This window comes from Mesoplodon mirus (genome assembly GCF_964341445.2).
Source record: "Mesoplodon mirus genome assembly, chromosome: 1".
NCBI lineage: Eukaryota > Metazoa > Chordata > Mammalia > Artiodactyla > Ziphiidae > Mesoplodon > Mesoplodon mirus.
Window position 1 is genome coordinate 23,332,984 of NC_138976.1, and position 13,331 is coordinate 23,346,314.

The 13,331-nt window shown below is 48.6% G+C and overlaps 1 protein-coding gene across 5 annotated transcripts in view; it reads right to left on the reverse strand.

Moving 5' to 3' along the window:
- FBXO10 (F-box protein 10) overlaps positions 1-13,331 on the reverse strand; it is a 77,280-nt gene that overhangs the window by 20,360 nt on the left and 43,589 nt on the right. For 4 of the 5 annotated variants that reach the window (XM_082613747.1, XM_082613748.1, XM_082613745.1 and 1 more), the window contains 5 exons: positions 10,697-10,833; positions 5,938-6,008; positions 4,137-4,289; positions 2,672-2,941; positions 649-959 (listed from right to left, as the gene is read on the reverse strand). In XM_082613747.1, the coding sequence (XP_082469873.1) occupies positions 649-959; positions 2,672-2,941; positions 4,137-4,289; positions 5,938-6,008; positions 10,697-10,833 (942 nt within the window). The remainder of the gene's footprint in view (positions 1-648; positions 960-2,671; positions 2,942-4,136; positions 4,290-5,937; positions 6,009-10,696; positions 10,834-13,331) is intronic. The other variant, XM_082613746.1, reaches the window with a different exon arrangement.

Here is a 13,331-nt window from a genome sequence, read left to right on the forward strand (position 1 = left end):
ACACTGAAACCCTAGCACCCAGCTCAGTGCTTTGTGTAAAAACGGAGCTCGGGGCTCAAGGTCCTGTGGGGAAGAAAAACAGGCGAAGGAACAGATGCAGAGCACCGTGGGAAGTGCCCTGTGAAGGGTGGGTGTAAGCACCTTAGAAGTACAAAAAACAGGGCACCTCAAACAGCCTGGGGGGGTCAGGAAGGGCTTCCAGAAGAAAGGGAGAGCCAAGCTGTAGGACTTGGTAGGTAGGAAAAGGGGAGAGAAGGCTACTCCGGGTATACAGGGAACAGTGGGTGCCAAGGCCCCGAGGCAAGACTCCTCTCCATTAAGCACCTACTGCATACTGGGTCCTGTGCGAGATTATTCTGTTAGGAGAAGAGAGCTAAAATAGCCCTGATCTTGAACTGAAGACCACGAAGATACCTCGGGTGGCACCCCTGCCCCGGCTTCCTGCCAGTACCCCCTGTTCATCCTTCAGGGCCCAGTTCCCACGTCCCCTCTTGCGTGAAGTCCCCCTGCATCTCCCAGGCTGGGTTTTGGCAGCACCCTTGCAGAGTGCTGAGGGTTTAAGGTTCTGCTTCTCAGCAGAGAGGGCACGAGGGCTCTCCTAGGGCCATGCCCTGCATAGACACACACATCACGCACACACATACACACCTTCGTGTCGGACGTGGGCAGCAGCTGCAGCCCGCTACCCCGGTTGCCAATGATGTCGTTTTCAATGACAGTGCTGTCACCCTTGGTGATGATGCCATGGCCTCTGTTGTCATAGATACCATTGCCTCGGAACTCCACTTTGCACTGGGCCTTGACCTTGACCCCACTCTGATGATTGCAGGAGATGCTGTTGTTGGCCACACGGGTGAGCTGGCTGCTCTGGGCCACAGTGATGCCTCTGTCCCCGTTAGCATGGATCACGTTGGTGATGACATGCAGCACCTCACTACTCTGGACATAGAGTCCTGAAGCTGTGGGTAGAGGGGTTGGGAGCAGAGAAAGCACAGGGTGGTCCCAGGGTCACTGCTGACAATACCACTAGGAAAAGCCTTCCCAGAACTGTGCACCCAGGAGAGGGGGAGGGGGAGGAGAAGTAGCAACATGCAGAACCAGCTCTTGGGGGCTGCATCTTCCAAGCTGGATGACAGAGCAGGAGGAAACCCAGGACCAGCAAGGAAACTCTGTTCCTCCTGCATCAAGTCCTCACTGAAGTGGCCAGGGAAACATGATGTGATGAGATCCCTTAGGCTCAGCTGGTCATCTGGCCCAGGCTCTCATCCTGTGCTGGCGTGCCTCCTACAGCAGCCTCATCCTACCCCCATCTGCACCACCTGTGACAGGAGTCTCACTACCTGCTCAAGGCTGCCCATTCCACCTCTAGACAGACAGATCCACCTGCTGGAAAGTTGTTTGTTTTGCTTCCCATTCTGAGCTAGAATCTGCCTCCCTACTATTCTGGGATATTTTCTTATTTCTTAAGAAATAAGAAATTTCTTAGCGACACTATGTGTTTGTAGAAAAAAGCACAAAATCAGCAGGCTTAGAGCCGCGTGGGGAGAGGCAGCATGGCAGGTGGACCCAGGGTGAGCAGGAGTTCTCCCCCGTGGTAAGAGGCATGGGCAGCACCGGGAGGAGGCCGTGGGAGGATGCCGACTGCGGGGTCACAGGGGAGCAGTCTGCGCTGTGAGCTTGCAAGCCCGAACCTTTTGGTGCCAACTGCCTGTTGCTTCTCCTGGCTTGGTTGAGAACAGCAAAAATAAATCAAGTATTTGTGGATTTATGTGGCTTTGCTTGTCCTACTGGACAGCATGGCCATGTAGAGGAGACCCTGAATTGGGAGGGGACAGAACTCATTTTCCAGGTAAGTGGGCCGGGGCCACTGGCTACCCATCTCCCTGCCTCTGCCACTGCCAGGGGGATGAACTCACTAGGGCCCAGGGACCTCTTTTTAACAAGCCTTCCTCCATCAGCCCCCCAGAGTAATTCTGATAATCAGCCAGGTTTGGGAGCTGTGGAGTTGGATGAACTTCACAATAATTTTTTTTTCCAATTCAATAAACATCAAACACCTACTATCATTTTTTTAATCAAGTTTAAGATAACATGGATTTTAAATACTCTTATTTTCTGTGTTCTCTAAGAAAGAAAAACCACTGCCAATTAAACCATGATATGCCATCAACTGTAAGGTGCATCTCATCAGAGATGTAAAAATGTGTCTCAGAATTGATTGGAAACGTGTCTGCCAGGTGTGGGACTGGTACTGAGGGGAGGGGGCACCAACAGGAGTGGGATTCAGTTCCTTGCCTCAAGTTCACAGCCTGTCAGAGTTGATGAAACAGCCACAGAAACAAATACAATCCCAGGCCCCCTAACAAGTGCCACTGGGGAGAGCACAGGTCAAAGGAGAGAAGGACAGAGGGTGAGGGCGAATTTGCAGTGGGCTCTGAGGTCCGAGTTATTTGGGACGTGTGGATGGGAGAAAGGGAATTTCAGGCAAGAGAAACAGCAAGAGAAAGGCAGGGTGGGGTGGGTGGCAACAGAAAAGAATGGATTCAAGTCAAGGGCACGTGAAGTCCAGGGGGCTGGGGTACCGGCTAAGTGGCTGAAGAGGCTAGAAGGGCCTTAGGGCAGGCAGAGCACGGGAGGCGCTGGAGCAGGGGCTGTGGGGAGGGGCACTCACCTCCGTTGTGATTAACATTGTTAGACTCTACCAGAGCTGCGGTGATGGGCCGGCGCAGCAGGTCGTCATCCTTCTCCAGCTCCGTCTCCCAGAGGGTGGCGTCCCAGTCCTCGCCGAAGTTCTCCTGGGCCACGTGGCCTCCAGGGGACTCCCCGGAGCCATCCTTCTGGCTGAACACTGCCACTCCATACAGGCCATTGTAGCTGACGTGGTTGCTGGTGACGTGGGGTAGGCTGGACGACATCATCCACACACCACAGCCCTTATTAGCTGGGACAGTGAAAGGAGCTGGTCACTGAGGCCGAGTGACAGGCGAGGCAGAACCCAGTGCCTCCCCGAGAGGGGAAGCAGGAAAGGCGCTGGCCTGGAGACAGAGTCCCTGATTTGCAAATGGCCTCGGACAAGTCACTTTAGGGCCTGGCTGCAGGCTTCTCCTTCATACAAGAGGGGTAATAACAGGTCAGTCTCACAACTGCAATCATTCCATGGGGTGTAAAAGTGCTCTGGGAACTGTCAAGGCCCCACTTCCAGATGAGAAGCACACAAGCCCACGGTGACAGTGCCAAAGGGGCCCTCAGAGCTCATCCAGCCCAACTCCTCCCTGCACAGAGATGGAGGTGGCCTCAGTCTGAGTTCCAGCCCTACCACTTCCTAGCTGTGTGACACTGAGCAGGTTACTGAACCTCTCTGTGCTTCAGCTTCCTCACCTTTAAAATGGGGTTACAGGAATCCCCTGGAGGTCCAGTGGTTAGGACTCCACACTTCCACTGCAGGGGGGCATGGGTTCAATCCCTGGTTGGGGAACTAAGATCCCGTAAGCCACGCAGTGTGGCCAAAAAATTAATTAAAAAATAAAATAAAATAAAATGGGTTTAATAACTGTACCTACCTCAGAAGGTAGTCATGAGGATTAGATGTGCTAATGCATATAAAGGGCTTAGCAAGAGTCCAGAGCCTGAATGTAGGTTAGTATAATTATTATTATTACTAGAGATGCAGTCCAGAAAGATGGAAGCTTTGCCCAAAATCACAGAATGAGTGAGAACACTTTTCCTTCTACGATTACCCTATTTCTCCCATTATATTTTTAGTTCTCTGGATCAAAAGAAAGGATAAGAGAAGTTAGATGTCCATGTGATGTCCATGTGTGAGAAATTAAATGGCCCTGGCCTTATGCAAGATCCACTACTGCCTTTTGCTGTTTTAAGTGGGGGATAAAGCTCTCTGCTTTGCTGACCCCATGGGGTCAATCTGGATTAGAAGGTGATTTATGAGAGCCTCGTGCCTTCTGTGAGGGTCTATGTGGCTGTGACCCGAGATGGATGCTATTCTTTAAGATGAGATCTCTGAGGCCCAGGGAAAGGCGGCAACTTTCTCAGGACCCACAGGCTGGAGATGGAACCTGGGCTGCCTGCCTCCAGGCTGGGCTGGGTCCCAAACCCCTCCCCCAGGAATGCGCCCTCACCATAGATGGTGTTTCCTTCTATCAGGCCTTTGCCTTCACCCCCGACAACAACACCATCAGAATAGCCAAAGCAGATGAGGTTGCTCCTGAGGATGGGGACCCCTCCTCGGCGGATGTCCACACCTCCCCACTGATTCTCTCGGATGACATTTTCTATGGGAAGAGGCAGAAAAGAGGGTCAAGAGTCACCTACAGTGCTGGCAACGAGGACTTGGACAGCTGATAGAAAGGCAAGTCTGGACAAGGACGCCTAGGCCTTCCCGTCAGCAGTCAGCACCCCGAATCTTGTCTGGTGACTTTCTAGGGACTTGTCTACTGTCTGCTTTCCTCAAGGGCAATGTTCGTGTCTGTCTTGTGGTCTCCTATATCACCAGCATCCACTGTACCCAGCGGCCTGGACGATTGATGACTAAGAACAGACTGGCTTTAGAGCCCCTGGACCAAGGCCAGGCAGGACTGTCTGTCCTGGGGGGCTGTCCTTGGGAGGGCTGAAGCAGAACCCAGCCATTTCCCCACACGCCTGGGAAGGCACTAGCCTGTCCTTCTCAGCCTCAGCTCTGGACTGACCACAGCCTTCCTCTCCTCTCCCCTCCACCATGTCTCTGGGAGTGAGTGGGCTGAAGAGCCACAAGTTAGAAGGGGGGTCCTGGGACACTGCTGCCCCAGCATGGTGGCAGGGCAGACTCTCAGCCTCCTGCGACAGGACTGCAATGGCTCATGAGACCTTGTGTGGCTGGCCCCTCCCTGCCTGCCTCTGGGACCCCATCTCATACTCCTTGCCCCTTGCTCACCACACTGCAGTCAAATGAGCAACCTCTGTGCTCCTCAGGCATGCAAAGTCTGTTCCCACAGGTAGCCCCGTGTGGAATCCTCGTTCTTTTCCTGGGCTCCTTCCCATCATCCAGCTTCTGGCTTACATGTCACCTTCTCAGAAAGGCCTGCCCTGACCATACAATACTAAATACCCACACAGTTCCTCTATCACCTTAATTATCTGTAAAGCACTTATCACCCTCAGATATGACTTTCCTTGGGGAAAAAAATGCTTTTTTTCCCCCTCTTAAAATGTCAGTTCTTGACAGCAGAAATCATCTGTTTTGTTCACTGCTGTATCCCCAGCTCCCGCATACAGCGTGTGCTCAAAAGACATCCGATAAATGAAGGAAGGCTGGATCCAGTCAGGGGGATTCACTGGCCCAATATTTACTGAATCTCCTTAACGTCCTAGGTATGGCTACGCTCTGTGCTGAGGCTACACTGACATACCAGACAGACTTGATCCTTGCCTTATAGGATACAGCAAAGGAGACGGACATTAAACAGATCACAAGAAATTAAGTAAAATGTCCTGCAGAGCAGGCCTACTGGGTAGAGTGAGTGTAGATGTATATGGGAGGTCAGGGCAGACTTCCCCCAGGAAGTGACACTTAAGCTGAGACTCAAAGAATGAGCAGGAGTTGGCCAGGCAGAGGGGAAATAGGGATGGACTGCCAGAGCAGGCACAAGCCCGTAAAAGCCAAGAGGAGGGATTCAGACCGTTTGTGTGGCATGAATGTTTCTGACAGTGTTATGTCAGAAACAGCCATCCATTCAGATCCTGTAAGCACCAGGCCTGGCAAAGAGCAGATGCTCTCTCCCTGCCTGATAAGCATGGCCAGTGCATGGAGCCGGCATCCCCAAGTGCTAGCCACTATCAAGGAGGCCAGTCTGTCGAGGTGAAGGACTGGGTGGGTGGGAAGCCTGGGACGTTGGCTTGGCTGTGGTCACTGGGGGCTGCGGATCCAGGCAGTCCCACCCCTACCTGTGATGAGGCCTCTGCCATTCTCATTCACAGCTATGCCAGCTGCACTGCCCTTGAAAATGTGGTTCCGGCTAGAATGGAAGGAGAAGACAAAAGATGAGACCAGACCAATGTCATGTATCAAAGACAAAGCCCATCCAAGCTGCCTGCCTTCTTTTGTGCGCTTCCCAGATGCTCAGGTCCACAGGGGCATGAAGCACCTCCTCAGGCCCCAGAAGCCAGGCAGTTAGCAATCTTCAGTTACCACTGACCCCAAACGACCTACAACTATGCCACAGAAGCACATATCATTATATCCATGTCTCTGCAGCCTCTCTGGACTGTTATCCACATATAAACACCATTTTATTATTTTATTTTATTTTTTATTGATGTACAGTTGCTGTACCATATTATCTAAGTTGCAGGTGTACAATATAGTGATTCATGATTTTTAAAGGTTAGACTCCATTTATAGATATTATAAAATATTGGCTATATTCCCTGTGTTACACAATATACCCTTGTAGCTTATTTTATACCTAATAGTTTGTACCCCTTACTCCCCCACATCTATACTGCCCCTCTCCCCACCCAACACTGGTAACCAGTAGCTTGTTCTCTACATCTGTGAGTCTGCCTCTTTTCTGATATATTCACTAGTTTGTTGCATTTTTTTAGATTCCACATATAAGTGATATCATACAGTATTTGTCTTTCTCTATTTCACTTAGCATAATGCCCTCCAAGTCCATCCATGTTGCTGCAAATGCAAAATTTCTTTCTTTTTTATGGCTGAGTAGTACTCCATTGTGTTTATATACCACATCTTCTTTATCCACTCCTCTGCTGATGGACACTTAGGCTGCTTCCATATCTTGGCTACCGTGAATGATACTACTATGAACACTGGAGTGCATGTATCTTTTTGAATTAGTGTTTTTGTTTTCGGATATATACCTAGGAATGGAATTGCTGGGTCATATGGTAGTTCTGTTTTTAGTTTTTGGAGAAACCTCCGTACTGTTTTCCACAGTGGCTGCCCCAATTTACATTCCACCAACAGTGTACAAGTGTTCCCTTTTTTCCACATTCTTGCCAATACTTGTTATTCGTATAAATACCATTTTAAACAAATGTCATCATGGTGCATGATCACAGGTAAAGTCTCGGTAGTGTCAAGAATTCCTAGGAGGCTGTGTTAAGCTTGTCTGGGAGTGATTTATGTCCCTGAATCAGATTCTGCCTGTAACAAGCCTACCGTCTTCTGTTTGTATCCAGCAGCTACTCTTTAGCTTATTTTCTGTTAACTCAGTCGCCTATCCACTGAATGAAAACATAAAATAATGACATGCCTTATAAGAAGAAAACCAGATTTTAAAAAGAGGGTTTTAAGAACATCAGACAACACATATGTGAAACCCCATGGGCTGGGCTACACACAGCCCTACTACCATGGCAAGGCCTCGTGAATGTGTTCCTTAGAACCAGACACCTGAGCATGTTAAAGGACATGCATTTCTCTCCGGTCTCTCTACCTTGGTTTCTTGCCTGGAAATACAGAGCCAGTCACACCCACACCCTAGCAGAACCGGGTTATTCCTGGAGCATACACATTTGCTGTTTGTTACTTTTACTACCAGGAATGCTGTGTCCTCCTTCCCTACTGGAGGGGCACCGGCCCCCTCTCTTAGGAGGTGCCCTCCTACTTCCTACCATGCATGCAGCAGCAGGATTTAGATCCCAATATTCACCTGGCTCTTCAGAGCCTAACACAGGGCCTGGCTCCTCACAGAACCCCAGTGATTAGCAGTTGGCTGATAAGTCTTCCCATCTCCTACGGCAGGGTCCAAATGGTTTACTTCCTTTGGGGGAAGTCAAATACCAACTGCATCTACATTATGTGTTTGGAGTAGAACAAGGTTAAAAACATCCTTATGTTTTTATTCAGACAGATCTGAAGTATCTGCTTTGATGTGATTACAATTTAATCAGCTGATGGTTACTCTGGGCTTCTAGAATTCAGCGTCAGATGTAGTCCCTGGGCCTCATCCATATTTCTGAGAGCTGTGCCATAGCAGCAAATGCATGAGTGGTATACTTTTAATACAAATCTCACTTACCTTCAGAAAGGATCCATGGCCACTTGGAGAAACATGTATGTGTGTGTACATAGGGTGGGCAGAACAAAGATAAAAGAGGTATCAGAAAACAGTAGGAAGAGGGGACAGATCATTGTTCCAAGAACCAAGGATGGGATATTAACGACAGATGAGCCAGTCTGAGTCCTGTGCTTCCTTGCAGCCAAGGCAAAAAAAGAGAAACACCACAGGTTATATAACTCACCGGCAAAAAAATATGCTGTGGTTTGCCTTATCTAGGCCACTTCAGGGATCTCGAAATTCATTCTGTACCCTCCCACAGATCCCTATCCGCCATCACAAAGAAACATACAGGAAAAAAGCACAACCTATTCTCTCAAAGCGACTGTTTTAAAAACCCAAGACACTGATCTGGTTGTAATATTCCTTGCTCAAAACACTTCAACAGTTCACCAGCACCCGCCAGTTCTGGGTGTATGGCTGATATAACAAATTACCACAAACTGAGTGGCTTAGAACAACACAAATTCATTATCTTTCAGTTTAGGAGGCCAGAAGTCCAAAATGGATCTGATGGGGCTAAATCAAGGTGCCAGAAGACCTGTATTCCTTCTGGAGGCTCTAGGGAAGAATCCATTTATTGTCTTTTCCAGCTTCTAGAGGCTGCCCATCTTTCCTGGCCTGTGGCCTCATCACTCTGACCTCTGCTTCTGTTGATACATTTCCTTCTCTCTGACTCTGACTCTCCTGCTTCCCTCTTCTAAGGACCCTTGCGATGACACTGGGCCCACCTGCATAACCCAGGATACTCTCCCCATCTCAACGTACTTAGTCACATCTGCAAAGTCTCTTCTGCCTTGTAAGACAGCATATGCACAGGTTCCAAGCATTAGGAAATGGATACATCTGTAGGGTCATTATTCTACCCACCACACTTGGTATTCGAGGTCCTCCGTGCTCCAGCATCAACCCCACTTTGCAGGCTGATCATCTACTCAACCCCCCTGGGCATCACATGCCCAGACACACCACCACATTTTTTACACCATTTTCCCCGGACATACCCCAAATTTCACTGCCCCAGGCCCAGAATGCCTTTTCTATGGCCATAAAATCCACCTCATCCTTCAAGCACAACTCAAATGTCAGCGCCCCATGTGCCGTGCCCTGTCCTGACTTGCTCAGCTGAAATTGTGGCTGGGCTCCTTCTGCACCTGCATGAAGACCTATAAAGCATATGCTTTGGTGAGTCTTCCCTCATGGCTCCTGTCTCCAGAATTAGACTGCATGCTCCACGGAGCAGAGACTATTTGTACACACTTTTTATACTGCTGTCCCTTTACATGGAATAAACCCTCAAATGTGTGTTAAAAGAATGACATGCATACATGCAAACCCATACTCTTATCTTAAGGCAATAATGCAAAAGATGGAAAAAGAGCTCTGTGATCACTAATTGTTTTTAGTAAGCTGCCTATAACAGTGAAAAAATAGAGGCCTAGCAGTAATAGGTCCCGCAAGCCACGCAGCAGCAGCGTGGCCAAAAAAAAAAAAAAAAAAATCCAGAGGAACAGTAATAGGACTGGTTCAAAAATGAGGGAATATCAAAACAATGGAACAGTTCTGAAACTGTCCAAAGTGATAAATACAAAGGTGCTGCAACAGCATGGAAAAGTACACATGGAATAATGCAGGGAAAAACTCAGAATACATTTGCTGAACATTAATGCCAGTGATTTCTGTAAACTGCAGACATAACTGTGTGGGTCTTCTACTCAAAACCTTAACGTTCAAGCTGCAGTGACCAAAGGATCCATGATTATCAGGGACAGTCCCAATTTAAGATGTTTTATACTAATGTCACAACTTGTGTCAGACTTCTTCTCAAGCGCCAGCGGGCCGTGTGCTACCCCTGAATCTGCTGCGCTCTGCTGCTCTACTCAAGCTGCTTCCTTTACTAGGAATGTCCACTCCCCATCTCCATGAGAGTCCAAGCTCTACCTGTATTTCAGTCTAACTCCAATGCCACTTCCCAAATGAGGCCTTCCACAGCCCCCTAGTCAGAATGATTCACCCTCTCTTGGTACCACTTTGATAGTATTTATCACAGTCTGCGCCATATGATCGATGGGAAGGCAAATCCACGGCCCCTCCCACCTACAGCTTACACCACTGACTGATCACGGCATGCTTTCATGCTGAGGTCAGATGTAGCCTCCAGATCTTAATACAGCATCCCAGGTAGCCACAATCAACTGACCGGAGTTGTCAGGTGAGCTGAAATCTCTGTCATTCCTATCTTAGCATTATTTCTGAGCACACATGTCCTCCAGACTAAAGTAAGCTCCTAGGGAGTGGAGTCTGCCCTTGTTTACCTTTGTTATCATTATTAGAAGTGCTCAGTAATGTTTGCTGAATAGAATGGCCCCACCCAGTTAACTGCAAGGAAACACAGACGCAAAAGCACAGAACACAGATGCAATACCACAAAAGGTTGTGTGACTGAGGTGGGATTAAGGGTGAAGTCTGTCTCTTCCCTGCTTGCATCTGTACAGTTGTTTTCATAAACAAAAATGGTTTCAAATGAAGCAAAGACAGAGAGAGTAGGGAAACACAGAGATCAGAGAGGAAAGAGGGACCATGGGTGAGCAGGATGGTCTGGGTACAGTGGCACATACCTCACGACTGGATTTCCGTGGTACAGGATGTAAATGCCAGCCTCCTTGTTTGAAAAGATTTGATTATTCCGGATGATGCCTTTCCCACTGCCAAGGACAACAATGCCAGAGCGAAGGCCGTGGTGGATCTGGTTACACTGCAAGTGAACATGAGACACCACAGAAGGCAGCTCAGACACGCCACTGAGAAGCAGAGTGCTCACTGCTGCCCCACAGCAGGGCCAGGATGAACCAGCAGAGAAAACTACGCTGCTGGAAGATCCCTAGCACAAAACAAAGTGAATGGGCTTCCCTGGTGGCGCGGTGGTTAAGAATCTACCTGCCAATGCAGGGGACATGGGTTCGAGCCCTGGTCAGGGAATATCCCACATGCCGCGGAGCAACTAAGCCCATGCACCACAGCTACTGAGCCTGTGCTCTAGAGCCCACGAGCCACAACTACTGAGCCTGTGTGCCACAACTACTGAAGCCTGTGCACCCAGAGCCTGTGCTCCACAAGAGAGGCCACCACAGTGAGAAGCCTGTGCACCGCAATGTAGAGTAGCCCCCACTTGCCGCAACTAGAGAAAGCCCGTGCGCAGCCACAAAGACCCAACGTAGCCAAAAAGTAAAAAAATAAAAACAAATAAATAAAAATTAAAAAAAAGAAACAACAAAAAAAACCCCAAAGTGAATGGACGCAGCCCTGCCCTCTCTGCACAGGTGCACACGTTGACACCTATGAGGGAGAGTCCCAAGAGAGGAGTCTTCCCCACCCAGACTCTTGGGATGTAGTTATGCTGGCACTTACTGCTGAGGGCTCCTGCCCTTCATCTGCAATGCACACTACTGAAAATTTCTGAGCCTCCAAAGAGTCCCCAAAACACACGATCATTGGCTAGGCCATGTCACCTCAGGGCCCAGGGCGCCCACCTCTCAGGAAGGGGGCAGTGCCCCAGTACATGGGAACTTTGGCTAAGCGCAATCCCAAGAGGCCACCCAGGGAAGGAGTGGGTCACTGGCTTCTAGTCTTCCCTTCTCATTCGGGGGGGACCTGTGGAAGGTACAGCCCCAGGGAGTTTAGGTGTCCCATGAGGCATGAGGTCACCAGGTGTACGAGCTACAAGGACCCTTGGAGATTTTCATACCATGCAAGCGGGGAAACTGGCCCAGGGTCATATAGTATGTTTGTGGCAGGGCTGGATCTGAAACCTAGTTTTTCTGTTTCCCAGTCAGTTAGTTGATTTTGGACAGTGATGAAAATTTTAGGTTATAATAAATTATAATAAAATTGTTTCACTCTAATTGCTAATTTACAGCCTAAATACAACCCTATATTTAAACCAGAAAGCTAGCTGTTTCTCTTCCAAAATGATCTCACGGAAACAAAGTTCTAGTTTGCTTTGAAGTGTTTCATGCTGCAAGCTCTCCTATTCTTACTCACTTTTCAGATTTTCCCCTGAAGGATTTGGCAGACTCACCAGGGTAACTGCTGCCTACAGAAGTCCCTCACAGGGTTGAAAAGCACAGGGAGAGAGGTGTAAGCAATGGTATTTCTATCCTGCACTGTTTCACAAAGGCAGGTAACACTCCCTTCCCCCTCCACCTGCTAAACTGTCCTGTCCCCCCATCCCTGGGAAGGCAAACTCCTCTCATCTCTCTGGCAACAGTGGCAATAATTTCCTAAGCCAAGGCCATGCATCAAACATCAGTTGCATGGCAGAAAGAGTGAGAGGAAGGGGCTGGCAGAGGACACTGGCCAGGCATGTCTCTTGAAATATAGTTAAGAACTTGCCTTTCTCTGCATTTGCAAGGGCAGTCTAGATGTACTGGGTTAAGGACATCCACCCTGAGTCAGACTGCCTGGGTTCAAAGGCCAGCTCTAGTACTAGATGTGTGATTTAGGGCAAGGCCCCTAGCGTCTTTGTGCCTCCGTGTCTTCACCTATGGAATGGGAGTCATAATAATTCTATCTCACAGGGTTGTGTAAGAGTTAAACCATGATTAAATAAATATACACCAAGTGCTTAGAACAGTATCTGGCATATAATAAGCACTATGTATAGGGTGGATATTATTTTTCCAAGCCCATAAAAGTCCATTCTGTTTCTCAGTTTCTGGGAAACCTGTCTCTCAGAGAAGGCTGGAGCAAAACTATGGGGCAGGTCTTTCATGTCACTGGTCTCATATTCTAGGATTTTAAGTGGTTTTCACACTGGCTAAGATCAAACTCACTACGGCCTCACGATATCCACGAAACCAGTAATCTTCAGAATAAATATCCTACGTGTCCTTTTAATAGTAAAGAATGAACTAATCTGGTGTTTTATTTTTGATCCAAGCGTCTTTCACGGCAGACATATCTTTATTCTTATCGAACTCAAAGCCCACAAGAGCATATCAGGGCTGAGGGAGGGAAGGCCCTGTGAATTTCCCTGTCTATCCAGTCCTCCTCCTTGCTAGGGGAGACTGCAGGGACGTACGTGACTTATGCAAAGTCACTCTCAATACATGGAGAAAGAGACCCAGAGTCACAAGGACACACAGAGAAAAGGGCAGGAACTACCTGCAAACAGGAAGCAACAGAAATTCAAGATGGCAACATTTGCTTTAACATCCTCAGAAAAGGTTTCTGAGCACCAAGAGCCACCCTGAA